Source organism: Rhinoderma darwinii, chromosome 7, assembly GCF_050947455.1.
Source record: "Rhinoderma darwinii isolate aRhiDar2 chromosome 7, aRhiDar2.hap1, whole genome shotgun sequence".
NCBI classification, from domain to species: domain Eukaryota; kingdom Metazoa; phylum Chordata; class Amphibia; order Anura; family Rhinodermatidae; genus Rhinoderma; species Rhinoderma darwinii.
Genome location: NC_134693.1, coordinates 119,656,659 through 119,670,441, shown reverse-complemented (window position 1 = coordinate 119,670,441; position 13,783 = coordinate 119,656,659). Strand labels below are relative to the sequence as shown.

General features: G+C 37.7%; 2 protein-coding genes across 3 annotated transcripts in view; one reads left to right on the top strand and one right to left on the bottom strand.

Annotated features, from left to right (window-relative positions):
• Positions 1-1,159, top strand: part of LRTM1 (leucine rich repeat transmembrane protein 1) — a 36,602-nt gene extending 35,443 nt beyond the window's left edge. Inside the window, exon 3 of the mRNA XM_075832029.1 lies at positions 617-1,159. Within this exon, the coding sequence (XP_075688144.1) occupies positions 617-1,065 (449 nt within the window). The 3' untranslated portion in view covers positions 1,066-1,159. The remainder of the gene's footprint in view (positions 1-616) is intronic.
• The window catches only part of CACNA2D3 (calcium voltage-gated channel auxiliary subunit alpha2delta 3), a 753,617-nt gene that overhangs the window by 160,853 nt on the left and 578,981 nt on the right, over positions 1-13,783 (bottom strand). For both annotated transcript variants that reach the window (XM_075833901.1, XM_075833902.1), the window contains one exon: positions 8,967-9,047. In XM_075833901.1, coding sequence (XP_075690016.1) covers positions 8,967-9,047 — 81 coding nt within the window. The remainder of the gene's footprint in view (positions 1-8,966; positions 9,048-13,783) is intronic.

Here is a 13,783-nt window from a genome sequence, read left to right as displayed (position 1 = left end):
GCAACTTTAGAACCTCAAATCGAAGCTGAGAAGAGTTGATAGTAAGGGTATGTGCACACGACAACGCCAAATATGTCTGAAATTACGGAGCTGTTTTCAGGAGAAAACAGCTCATGAATTTCAGACGTTTTTACAAGTGCGCGCGTTTTTCACAGCGTGTTTTCTGGATGTAATTGGAGCTGGTTTTCATTGGGGTCAATAAAAAATGGCTCCAATTACATCCCAGGAAGTGTCCTGCACTTCTTTGGCGCGGGTGTAATTTTACGCGCCATCTTTTGACAGCGACACCTAAAATGACAGCTCGTCTGCACAGAACACCGTAAGACCCATTGCAAGCAATGGCCAGATGTTTGCCTACGTATTGGAGCCGTCTTTTCAGGCGTAATTCGAGGCGTAAAACGCCTCCATTACGTCTGAAAAGAGGTCGTGTGCACATACATACCCTAACAGGAAAGGAGGTTCTTTCCATCAAACATTGATAATTTTTAAGACTTGTCTGGAATAACTCATAATTTTGGAAATGTTAAATAATGCAAGACAACAAAGAACATCTATCACCTCTACAAATTTATCAAAACCTTTTATTGACTTGTTTTTATTATTTGCTATTTTTTAGGAGGTATTATCGATGAGTTGATCTGCGCCGGACCTGAGAACCGTAAAGGAAAGGATCTTCTCAAAATCCCATTTGAGTTGTATAAAAGTTGTCTTCCATTCACGACTTCGTTCCCAATGGCCAATATCAATCAACACGGTCAAGAACACAGGAATAATGGACGACACGGATATCATGGGGATCACATGGAAGGTAGTCTTCCTGAATGTGAACCGAAACCAAAGCCCAGGCCGGCCAACTTGAGGCATGCCATTGCCACTGTGGTTATCACCGGAGTAGTTTGTGGCATTGTATGTCTAATGATGTTGGCAGCTGCAGTCTATGGATGCGCTTATGCAGCAATAATGGCAAAATATCATAAGGAGCTCAAGGAGGTGGAACGTATGGCTTCTTCCACAGAACATGGGAGCCCTGAAGAGAAAGAACCTCTTGATGTTTCATTAGCCTAACCTGCCGACTATTAGTTTTTTTTCCGCCTATAAAGAAAACTGTTTATTGCAGAACTGTCCACTTTTTAACATACGTATTATTTATCCTATTTGACTGTGCATTTACTCTACTTTTTAAGAACTCTTGCATTTTAAATGATAAGTGTGCTTCCCCATCCAAAACGATAAGACTGGAATAGCTATTATTGTGTACTTATGACCTAGACACGATGGAGATAGCCATTTTGTCGGCATAACGAAGTAAAATCATTAAAATGCAACCAATCAGTTCTCCAGTATATTATTGTACGTCATCTCAGCCTATAATTCTACACTTCAGCAATATCACAATCCAGTGAATTATTGCATGGCCCTAAAAAATGGCCTCTTCTACAGAGTGTAGCTGATGGCTCAATTCCAAGAATTGTGAATTATATATTTTTTTAAAGTGAATCTCTAACTTTTAACACTAAATTGTTTTTAGGTAAAAAAAAACTCTCTGATGATTACTTTCTGAACATATCTTAATAGCAGTCAGTATTCTGTTTTTCTGATACAGAGCTCCATATCCCTTGCATAGATATAGAGTATGTAAAATAGTAAAATTCTGCAGATTGCAGTCACCACTAGAGGGGGCTTATTGCGTACTATTTATACATTGAACTCAATCATTAATCAATATGCAACAAGCTCCTAAGCCCCCTCCTAAACCTGTGGTTGCTGCAGACAGCGAGAATGATATCTTGGTTTGTCTAAGTTACAGATTGTATTCTACAGTAGTATTACACAGGGAATATTCAAATGAATGTAATGGGCAGCATGGTGACCTGAGTTCAAATCCGACCAAGGACAATATCTGTATGGAGTTTGTATGTTCTTGCCGTGTTTGTGTGGTTTGCCTTTGCTTATTCTGGTTTCCTCCCACATTCCAAATACATACAAATAATATTTCCAAATTATAAATTCTAGAGCAGTATTCTAAATATAATTCTGTTACAATTTAGGTGTTCCCATGATTAATAAATTATTATTTGGTGCAAAAGTAGAACATGTAATGATAAAAGTTAAAACAAGTACAGGCATTAAATCAGATCTGTCAGCTCTATTGTGCTACCCTATAGTACGGTAGCATAAGATAGATGGTGAGATGCTGAACTTTTAAATATATTGCTTTATATGATTGGATTTAGTATTTTTTTTAGTAAAAAGATGTTTAATGCTGCCAGGACTCCTAGAGAAAGCCTGTGAGCACTGGCAGATCTGCTTAAACCCATTAAAGGCTATGCACACCTTTCAAAGTGATATTTTATGTCAGTCATTGCGTTTGATGTAACTTTCAAATTAGTATTTATTAAAAATAATTTTAACTTTTTGAGATACAGCTGCTCTGTATCCTGCCTCTCACCCCAATGGCAAATGTTGGGGTAATAAGGTATCAGGCATGTTGGATTTCAACAAGCCCTATATTTTTTCCCACTGGAGATGAACCGCTGCCGGAGGGGATAACCAACAGCTATTTTATGTGTATGGCCAAAATAAGTAAAATGCTCGTTCTAATTAAATTGGATGGTCTTCATTAATAAATAAATAATCTGTGCTTTTTAATGACAGGTAATATTTATGTGTTACAATACAAAATTCTAACACCTAGCTTGAGTTTGTAGAGAATGTATTTGAGGAACAAACAAGACCCAGCATCTTCGTTTGACCTTGCATAGGTCTGTTTCTGCTTCTTGTTTTGTATTGTATGATGGTGGCATCTCTCTGAAGTGTTTGGAATGGCTTAGCTGTGGCATTGAACTGAAGCAGCTCCACTTCTTTTGTGTCGGGCACAGTTGAGTTCCTCAATATGAGAGCGTATCCAGAGGTCATTAATCATTGTCAATTGTGGGTGGCTGCACAGTACATACTGCACAGGTGGAGCTCTCGGCTTGCCCTGTACTGCATCCAAAGTCTAAGGAACCTTTATTCTGCTAGGATATGTGTTCAGAACGTTTTGTCATTTATTCTCTAGATGGAGCTTACAACGTATTACTATAACATAGTGTTAATTTAAAAGTAAAATTCCAACTAATGCAATTAAAGCTGCAGATTTTCCACAATCATTGTTTTTTTTTATCTATTTGTTTCCTGGTTTCTTGCAAAAGATGTCCCACCCCAGGGGTTTAGCTGCCAGATAGAGATAATACAGATGTAACAGAAATACATTTGTGAATTAACTTTGATAATTCTTCTGCATTTGCTGTATAATACAGTAAACTTATCTGCAGTTTTATTTAAAACCTCCAATAGAGCATGTTCATTATAGATGAGCCGGACTCTGAAAGTCCACAAGTTTCTAGATTCACAGTTCGGGGAACTTCATATTACGGAACTGTATTTTCATCATTTCAGGCAATAGAATCTTAAAGGTGGATCTGTATTGAGGCATCCACTGCCATAAATGACAGAAATATGGATCCTTTAACAAATTTTCTACAGTACATTTCCATTTATGGCTGCACATGTTTCTCTGGCCTTATCAACTGATCACTGGGGATTAAGGCCCTTTTACATGGACCAAATATCAGGCAAAGGAGCGTTCATAGAAACACTCGTTCCCCATTATTGCACTGTGTAACAGGGCAACGATCAGCCGATGAATGAGCAAACGCCCATTCATCGACTGATCGGCTACTTTAGGCGACCAATAAAACCTCTGCTAGTCGGCAGCAGATCTCCCTGTGTAAAAAGGGAGAGGCGATGCCAACATAACTGAACTGTATGGGGAAGAATGATCATAGTAACGATCGCTCGTCCCTATACATAACTGATCATTGCTCATTGTGAAAGGAACAAACAAGCACCGATCAACGAGCTGTCTCGTTGATCTGTGTTCGTTTACACCGAATATACCTGCCCAGATCGACCCATATAAAGGACCTTTAGGGAAGCTAGACCAGTGGCAATCAGATAAGTACAAGGTAGCAATATTATATTAAAGGGTTATCCAGATGGGACAACCACTGACCCCTTTCCACTATGCATCCATTAGAATAACAGAAACCTTATACTTTAAAGTAGAGTCTGCTATACAGAGCCTTGCCTTTTTACTGTGTTAATGTGAGTCCTAAGATTATATAGCTATAATATGACATATTTTACAGATTTTTTTTTACATAAAGATAAAATTACAATAAACTAAAGCTTACAGTTACCCAGTTTACTTTATTTTGCTATTATAATTTATTTTTGTTTTAGTAAAAACGAAAAACTGGAAGAAATACATATCTCGTTTTGTCTATAACCCATTGTTATGTCTTCCTATTGTCAGATAATTTACAGTTATGAAACTTTTTATGAAATCCTGAATATAGGAATAATGTGACACTGTCACTATTTGTTGATTATTGTCATTGCCTAAATCAAAGGTTATAATTTCTTCCAGTATATGCTTTGCTCCAGGCTCTATGATCACTAATTACTGTTGAGTCTTGGTAAAAAACAAACACAAGAATAGGACCGAATTCATATGGCAGAGGATGACAAAAATCCTGAAACCGTCCACGGGCTTTATTTCTAATGGTTTCCACATTTGTCCTGTTTTTATATTCTGGTGACACTTTGTTTTGTAACCAAGTAATGAGAAAATCCTGTTGACTTTTTCTAGATTTCAACCATTCACATTTGTTGATAGTATTTTAATCACCATCCTGTCGTGTTTATAAAAGGTTTCGATAAACCCATGATTTCTTTGATGTTTTTGAAATTATTTTAAACAGAATTTAGTTTCCCTTTGCTAAATAGCCAAAATAATATTTACAGAGCTTCTGGCTATGTGGAGAAGATTAAACACACATACAGTTGCAAAGATATTTGTCAATTAGGAGTTGACTGGAATGGATACAACTTGTAGGGCCTCAATAATCAAAACTTTTGAAGAGAAAAACTGCCCTTGCGGACCAGAGCCCTAATAAAAGCTCAGCTCTAAATTTCTTAAGTTATCACTTAAGCCTCTAGTTGCTTCTAACTGGCACAGAGGGCCTATTGTGGTGAGGCGCACCCTACATATACTGTAGTACAATCTTAATTTTATCTTCCTAATTGACAGATATAAACAATTTAGTCAGTGCAAATGCACCCATTAATTCTTTATTTGACCTGAAACGCACTATCTGGTATGAAATTGCATTTGGATTGACTATAATACATATACCCATGTTAATAGGACTTTTAAGAATAAGTAGTCAAATGTGTGTGCATGTGGAATAAAATTAATTCTGTCCTTTATACTATATTACTGGTATCCTGCTTTTTTTTTTAGCATTTTTCCACTCTTCATACTCCATCTCAAATTCTTAGTTTCCCCTGATATAGTGGGTGGAGCTTAACTGCTATCATACCTTACATACACAGCACACATAAAAAAAGAGAATATTCCCTACACAGCACACATAAAAAAGAGAATTTTCTGCTCCTCAATCTCTTTGTAGCACACCCTCAGCAACACCATGGCGGACATCATACAGAAGTAATGAACGGTGTAGATGTAAATCCAGCACTGTTGTGAGGTAGAACACTTAATAGAAGCTGCAGCACCATCTCTGTGTGTCTCTGCTTCTCTTTCACACTCTGGTCCTGCCTCCTCTTCCCAATCCTCTCTCTATAGACTTATATGGGCAACTTGTAACCTGATTCATCTGTGAGCTGATAATCTATCTCGTCTCTCAAGATGGATTTTAGCAGTGAATTAAGAGTGACTGATCAGTGCAGGAGGCAAGGGGAGAGGAGAAGTGACTGATAAGTGAAGAAAGAGGCCTTTTTCCCTAATAAGATATATTACAAAGTTTCTTATATTCTCTTGTACTATTGATTTATGAAAAGTCTGTTGAAAGGTTAATAACTATTTATATTGCACCAATAAAACAGGAGAGGGTAGATGGCAGAAATTGTGCCTAATTTATTTAAAGTCAGCTGAACATTTGCGCCAGTAATTTACGCTTTTATTAACCCTTATCTTTTATAAATATGTCTGGTACAACTTGACCACAAAACTTTTCTTGTCTGTTTTCTGTTTAGGAGTGAGAAGACAAATGTTGCAAATTTGGTGCAATTTTACATGCAAAATTTTAACCTATGCAATATCTGCCAAATCACGTGTAAACTGAATAATAAATGTGGTCCACGCATCCTCTCTTCTACATGAGAAGAAATTGGTACTATATACAGTATTGCAGGTGAATCTTGGGGTACCGTGCTTGAATTGGGGCCAGGAGATTCAGGTTACACCGCTGTTCAGATTACTTTTTCAGTAGCTAAACACTACTTGTTCCACGGCCCATACAAGAAACTTGAGGTAGGAGTTAAATGGTTAAACTTTAGTAAATGGAAGGAGTGATGTGTTAGTGACTGGGGTAGGTTCATTATGTGCTTACAGGGACCTATGAGTAATTTATTAAGTAGCTCGATAAAAACAAAAGAAATGCAAAAGTATTGAGCACCAGAATATTAAGGATGAGCGCTGTGGTGTTGACTAGAAGGAATAATCCGTAACATTGTTCCTAAATGTTTATTACAAAGGTTGATAGGATTTCTCTAGAGTTACAACCATTGAGAGCCCTTACAAATGCTGATGAGCTTATTTGCATGATGTGATCCATCACAGTTACCTCAATGGGCCTGTGTGGTTTGTCAAGATGGAAGAAAAGCTTCGCTGTCATGTTCAATTAATCCTAAAGAATTATGTTACATACAGGTCATGTCTCGCATCCTATCCCTCTGCGGGAATTGCTAACAATGTCTATGTATATATCAAGGTAACAGCAGTGAACTGTGAGAAGAAGACCTTTAGCATGATACAAACCATGCGCTATGTCCGAACAACTTTCCTTGACTGTCTTATTGGGTACTGCCGGCTCTTACTATAATTGCTGCCCTGGTGATAAAAGAAACCTAGTGTGTTAGCATGTAAGACAATGCCCAGAATGAATGCTGGAATGACCAAATAAACCCATTTGAACCAAGAAATTTTTGGCCTAGAGGGTCACACACAATGGGGCAGATTTATTAATACGGTATCAAATTCACACAGCATAGAATTAGACTAGATGCACCAAATTTATCACAGTGGCTCAAGCTGGATAATAAATTTGGCACGCACCATTAGACCATTCTGTCTAACTTTGTACCACCTCTTGGTTGGCTTACTTTTTTTGCGCCATAATTTTAGAACAATTTGGTGCATCTTAAGCCACAACCCCTTTACAAATACGACATGCCCCCTTGTCGAGCTGGTCGCAAACATTTGTTATTTTTGGCACATATCATTGATAAATTTGTCTAAAATTATTTGCGTTAAAAAGAAAGTTCAACTTAGGTAAGATTTGTGGTTCAACACCAATATTGAATCTGCCACAATGTTTTAATTTTTTTTATCTTGGCATTCCAGAATTTATCTTTTTTCCCTTTTGTGTCGTAGCTGTATGCAACTTGCATGACCGAGAACTAATGTTTGATTCCTCCGGCGCGGCGGTCACAAGTGTCACCCTCTGCTCTGAGTGATGGCTCTAGCGGCCAATCAGGAGACTGCTAGAGCCGTCACCCAGAGCCAATTGGCGGGGCGAGGCTAGCAGCGTAAAGTGCAGGAGCACTTGCACATCAATTCCTGTCTCAGAGGCACTTGGGATCTGTTCACCAGGGGCATTAAACGTTGGTTTCTTGGTTGCATAACCGAGACAAAAGGTGAAACCCCTGATCTAACTAAGAAGACCATGAAGGAACTTTAACCAGCACATTTCCAGGACTCTAACCTTCAGATAGGTGATTTTGCCCCACTTATTAGGGCCACCTATTAAATAAAAGGTATATATATATATATATATATATATATATATATATATATATATATATATATACATAAGAAATCCCACAGCACTCCAATGTAGCAAAAAAAAGTGGTTTATTCAGTCGACACACAGCTGCAACGTTTCTGTCCTATTATTGGACCTTTTTCAAGCGTGCTTGAAAAAGGTCCCATAGTAGGACAAAAACGTTGCAGCTGTGTGTTAACTGAATAAACCACTTTTTTTTTGCTACATTGGAGTGCTGTGGGATTTCTTATATATTTATCTACAATCCTTGGATTGGGATTACCCGCTTGCACCCGTTACCATTTTGGATTTGGACATTGAGAGCTGCTTATCTCTGCTTGTATATAAATATATATATATATATATATATATATATATATATATATATATATATATATATATATATATAATAAATTATATTATATATATATATATATATATATATATATATAAATATACAGTATATAATTCATTTGAATTACAAAAATCTTGATGAGAGTCATCATTTTTATATACGATATAAAGCTGTAATTCTGCAGCAATGGAAAATGAGGTTAAACTTGGAGCTAAGTCATTATGTAACACAGTAGTCAGACAATCTGCAATTCAGCTGTACTTTTATGTACAAATAAATTATAGAACATATTGTTCAGTGGTTTATGAACCATGTAATTTGAGGGGTCACCTAACTAGCAATTTGGTAATATGAAATATTGAGATGTCTTTGTAATTGCATTGGTGAAACACTCCTAGATTTAAGGCATTAAACCGCTGTATTGCAATTACCGTTATTATTAAATGAATCACTTGTACGCGGCCAAAAGTAATTTTTGGTTTACCAGACCAATACAGATGAGAATTGTTTTCCAGTGGAGTTTTAGAAGTGGCTAAAAAGACTCCTGTGTGTGGCATACAAGAACCCATCAGATACTTGCGTAGTTTATTAAATTTAAATATCCTCCATTGTAAAAAAAAAAAAAAAAATCTTAGTTATTTGATGTGACAATTTATTTATGCAAAAAAGAACAAACATAAAACAGCAAAAAAAAATAATAAAAAAAAATTGGAATTTACCTGCCACTACTGGTGATTTTCGGTCATCTAGAAGCTGAATGGCTGTACTAGCTGTAACAACCGTACTTCTGTTCAATGAACCTAAAATTGAAAATAAAAATGTTACATTTTCCAGAAGGAATAAGCATAGCAATTAAAGAGGATCTGTCACTAGTTTATTAATGCCCCATCTCCTAATCTAATAAACGCTATGATGCTGATAACTACAGAGTAATTTTTTTTCCAAAAACTTTTATTATTTGTAAAGTTATGAGCATTTTAATAAATATGCTATTTTGGCTATACTTGCCAAATAGGAGGTCACTCTTTCTTTTCACTCTGAGCGGAGTAATGTTTTGTCTATGACGTGTCAAATTGTCATAAGGCTTCTCCCCCTTCCCTGCCCAGCAACACAGCGTGATCATATAGTATACAGCTTCCATTCCCAACTCTATTTTCAACTGGTGATAGCTCCAGTTGTTTCACAGCTAGAACTGCGGTCCCATCTTTCATATGCCACCAGAACCACCGTTCGAGGTGGTCCACAGCCGGAGATACAGTGAAGGAAATAAGTATTTGATCCCTTGCTGATTTTGTAAGTTTGCCCACTGTCGAAGTCATGAACAGTCTAGAATTTTTAGGCTAGGTTAATTTTACCAGTGAGAGATAGATTATATTAAAAAAAAAGAAAGAAAATCACATAGTCAAAATTCTATATATTTATTTGCATTGTGCACAGAGAAATAAGTATTTGATCCCTTACCAACCATTAAGAGTTCAGCCTCCTCCAGACCAGTTACACGCTCCAAATCAACTTGGTGCCTGCATTAAAGACAGCTGTCTTAAATGGTCACCTGAATAAAAGACTCCTGTCCACAGACTCAATTAATCAGTCTCACTCTAACCTCTACAACATGGGCAAGACCAAAGAGCTTTCTAAGGATGTCAGGGACAAGATCATAGACCTGCACAAGGCTGGAATGGGCTACAAAACCATAAGTAAGACGCTAGGTGAGAAGGAGACAACAGTTGGTGCAATAGTAAGAAAATGGAAGACATACAAAATGACTGTCAATCGACATCGATCTGGGGCTCCATGCAAAATCTCACCTCGTGGGGTATCCTTGATCCTGAGAAAGGTGAGAGCTCAGCCGAAAACTACACTGGGGGAACTTGTTAATGATCTCAAGGCAGCTGGGACCGCAGTCACCAAGAAAACCATTGGTAACACATTACGCCGTAATGGATTAAAATCCTGCAGTGCCCGCAAGGTCCCCCTGCTCAAGAAGGAACATGTACAGGCCCGTCTGAAGTTTGCAAATGAACATCTGGATGATTATGAGAGTGATTGGGAGAAGGTGCTGTGTTCAGATGAGACTAAAATTTAGCTCTTTGGCATTAACTCAACTCGCCGTGTTTGGAGGAAGAGAAATGCTGCCTATGACCCAAAGAACACCATCCCCACTGTCAAGCATGGAGGTGGAAACATTATGTTTTGGGGGTGTTTCTCTGCTAAGGGCACAGGACTACTTCACCGCATCAATGGGAGAATGGATGGAGCCATGTACCGTCAAATCCTGAGTGACAACCTCCTTCCCTCCACCAGGACATTAAAAATGTCTCGTGGCTGGGTCTTCCAGCACGACAATGACCCGAAACATACAGCCAAGGCAACAAAGGAGTGGCTCAAAAAGAAGCACATTAAGGTCATGGAGTGGCCTAGCCAGTCTCCAGACCTTAATCCCATCAAAAACTTATGGAGGGAGCTGAAGATCCGAGTTGCCAAGCGACAGCCTCGAAATCTTAATGATTTACAGATGATCTGCAAAGAGGAGTGGGCCAAAATTCCATCTAACATGTGTGCAAAACTCATCATCAACTACAAAAAAAGTCTGACTACTGTGCTTGCCAAAAAGGGTTTTGCCACCAAGTATTAAGTCTTGTTTGCCAAAGGGATCAAATACTTATTTCTCTGTGCACAATGCAAATAAATATATATAATTTTGACAATGTGATTTTCAGTTTTTTTTTACAAAATCAGCAAGGGATCAAATACTTATTTCCTTCACTGTATGTGAGTTTTAAGTGATCCCCTTCCCTCCAGCCTCAGTCTCTTACACAGTGTGAGGCAGCTTCATGCTGATAGGACAGCATCAGGGGCTGTGAGGTAGCTGCACCTCAGGGGAATCGCTGGGGTTGAGACCCACTTGTCAAGTATAGGCTCATTGGCATAATTAGAAAAAAGCTCATATCTTCTAAAATAATAAACTTTTTGGGACACCATTTTCACTCGCATTATCAGTTTGACACCTCCTATTAGATTAGCTAGGAGATTGGGCATTACTGAACTGGTGACAGATCCTCTTTAACTGGTATTTATAGATTATACAGTCTTCTTATGCTAGCAGTGCAATGTTATCATAATTAAAATGTTTATGTTTGTAAATAGGATAGAATGTACTGGCTGTAAAAATGGAACCATAATGGGGACTCACTTTACCCCATCGTTTTGAAATGTAATTGCATTTTTGTACAAATGTGCTGTAGACTGTAGAAAGGGATTTCTTATACTTCATTAGTTAAAAAAATGTAAAACGTTCATGAAGTTTTTTTGAGACCCTTTATGCTACAAAATGGCTTATACTGTATTCACTGTGAAAACAGAAATGTAATGGAGGACACATTTTGACCCATAATTTTGAAATGTAATGGTATTTTTGTACAACATTGTTGTTAAACTATTAATATTAATTATATTTCATTAGTTTAAATATTTTAAATGAATACAAATGTTTTTATCAAGTATTTGTGAGAGCCACAATGGTCAAACACAGTTTCAACTGTTTCACTAGCAATTGTTGAACTGCAAGCTTGTTATAGGCCTCATCTGGTTATTAGTATAATTCAATATTAATCTTAATAAGTGTTGATCTATACAAAGTTGTAATGGGTTATGTTCATCAAGTCCATATTAAATCTCCCTGTAAAGATTTTGTTGATAATTAACCCAGTGGCGACATGTGCCATAGCCCCTTGGTGACATGTGCCATAACCCCTTGGCGACATGTGCCATAACCCCTTAGCGACATGTGCTGCCAAGAGAAAGTATGGAGTGGGCTCACGGGCTGATCCCGCTTCATACTCAGCAGGTGTCGGCTGTATGTTACAGCCGATACCTCACTGCAAAGGCTGAATTTGTAGACAACTATGACCACGGCCATTTAACCATTTAGATGCCGTGGTCAATAGCGAGTATGATATCTAAGCCATTAGAAAGGAGGACTGGCCCCCTCTGACAGCCCTTCCACCCACGATGCTATCGCAGATGCTAATGGGTGTCATGACATCCTGGGGGCCTGATGAAAGCCCCCAGGTCTGTCATCTTTCTGCTCCTGTTAAGCCCTGACAAAAAATACTATATCAATTTGGTATCACCGTAATTGTATTTACCTGCAGAATAAATCAAACATGTTGTTGTTACCGCACGGTGAATGCCATAACAACACAACCCAAAATACAATGGAGGAATCACATTTTTTCCAATTCCACCCCATAAAGAACGTATTTTCAGTTTCCCAGTACATTATATGATACTTTAAATGGTGAAATTAAAAACGACAACTCTTCTCGCAAAAAGACAAGCCCTCATGCTGATGAAAAAATAAAAAAAGGTATGGCTTTTGGAAGACGGAGAGAAAAAACATTAATAAAACATGACTGCAGTGCCAATGGGTTAAATTAATTTGCAAACAAATACAAAAAGCATATGTTCCTTTGTGGGGGTCCCAGCTCAGATAGAGGTGTTAAACAGAGGGAGGTGAATGCATATGTGGGTAGACTGCTTGTCTACAGGGCCCTCATAGGTCCAAAAATGTCTAAAGTCCTCTATAAAGTTCAAAGGAATATGTAATACTTCAAAGCCATCCCTGTCAACCCAGCTATTTATTTGTGATCAGAGAGATTAGCCGCATCTCTTGTCTCAAACAGAGAGATTTTCGGCTTTTGTAACCCACAGAATAACATATTGGTTCAAAATATTAATATTTCCTGTCCATGTTTGATATGCTTAGTTTGGTAAAATATATGCTTTGGAATTTACTGTTCATATTATCTCACTGGGAGATTCCTATGAGAAGATATGAGATAAGCTAGAATTATGTCCGGCAACCTTTCTCTTGAGTATTTAATTAGCCTTCCTTCTCTTACATGACAAAGGAGAGGGATGAAGGGGTCTATCTGGGACTCTTTAAAATCTTATGTCAAGAGACCAATGGCGTCAGACACAGGAGATGCGACCGTTTTGTCCAAATTCAAACTGTTCGGCTCAGTAGGATCTTTCACCGATCTATTATTAATAGGTCTGCCATTCTTTATTTTATTCCTTTTTCTTTTTATAACTGTTGTACTTGTTATGCTATAGTCTTTGTAACCTTTTTAAGCACTGTATTTATTTTATATTAAAAATTAAAATGAATAAATGTATCCCTTACTACAACCTCAAAGATAAAAAGCATTGCATAGCTGTGTTGATCCTCTGAATGCCAGTGTGCTAGTAGTTAACCTGGTTAATGCTAGACACATTCAGTGTGTGCCTGTGTGTACTTGTGTGTTACCAGGTGGCACCGTTTTGTGTGGATGTGTAGACTGGTTTTGGGGGCTGCTTAACTCGTTTTTAGCCTAATGTGATAGGTGTACATGAGAGTTAGTGTGGAAAGCTGATTAACCCTTTACAAGTCACATGTGCATTAAGTGTTGATTATAACTGATACCAAGTGGTGATTGGTTTAACTAAGAATGCAAATGGAAAGATTTGTGACCAGTTTTATGTTTATTATTTC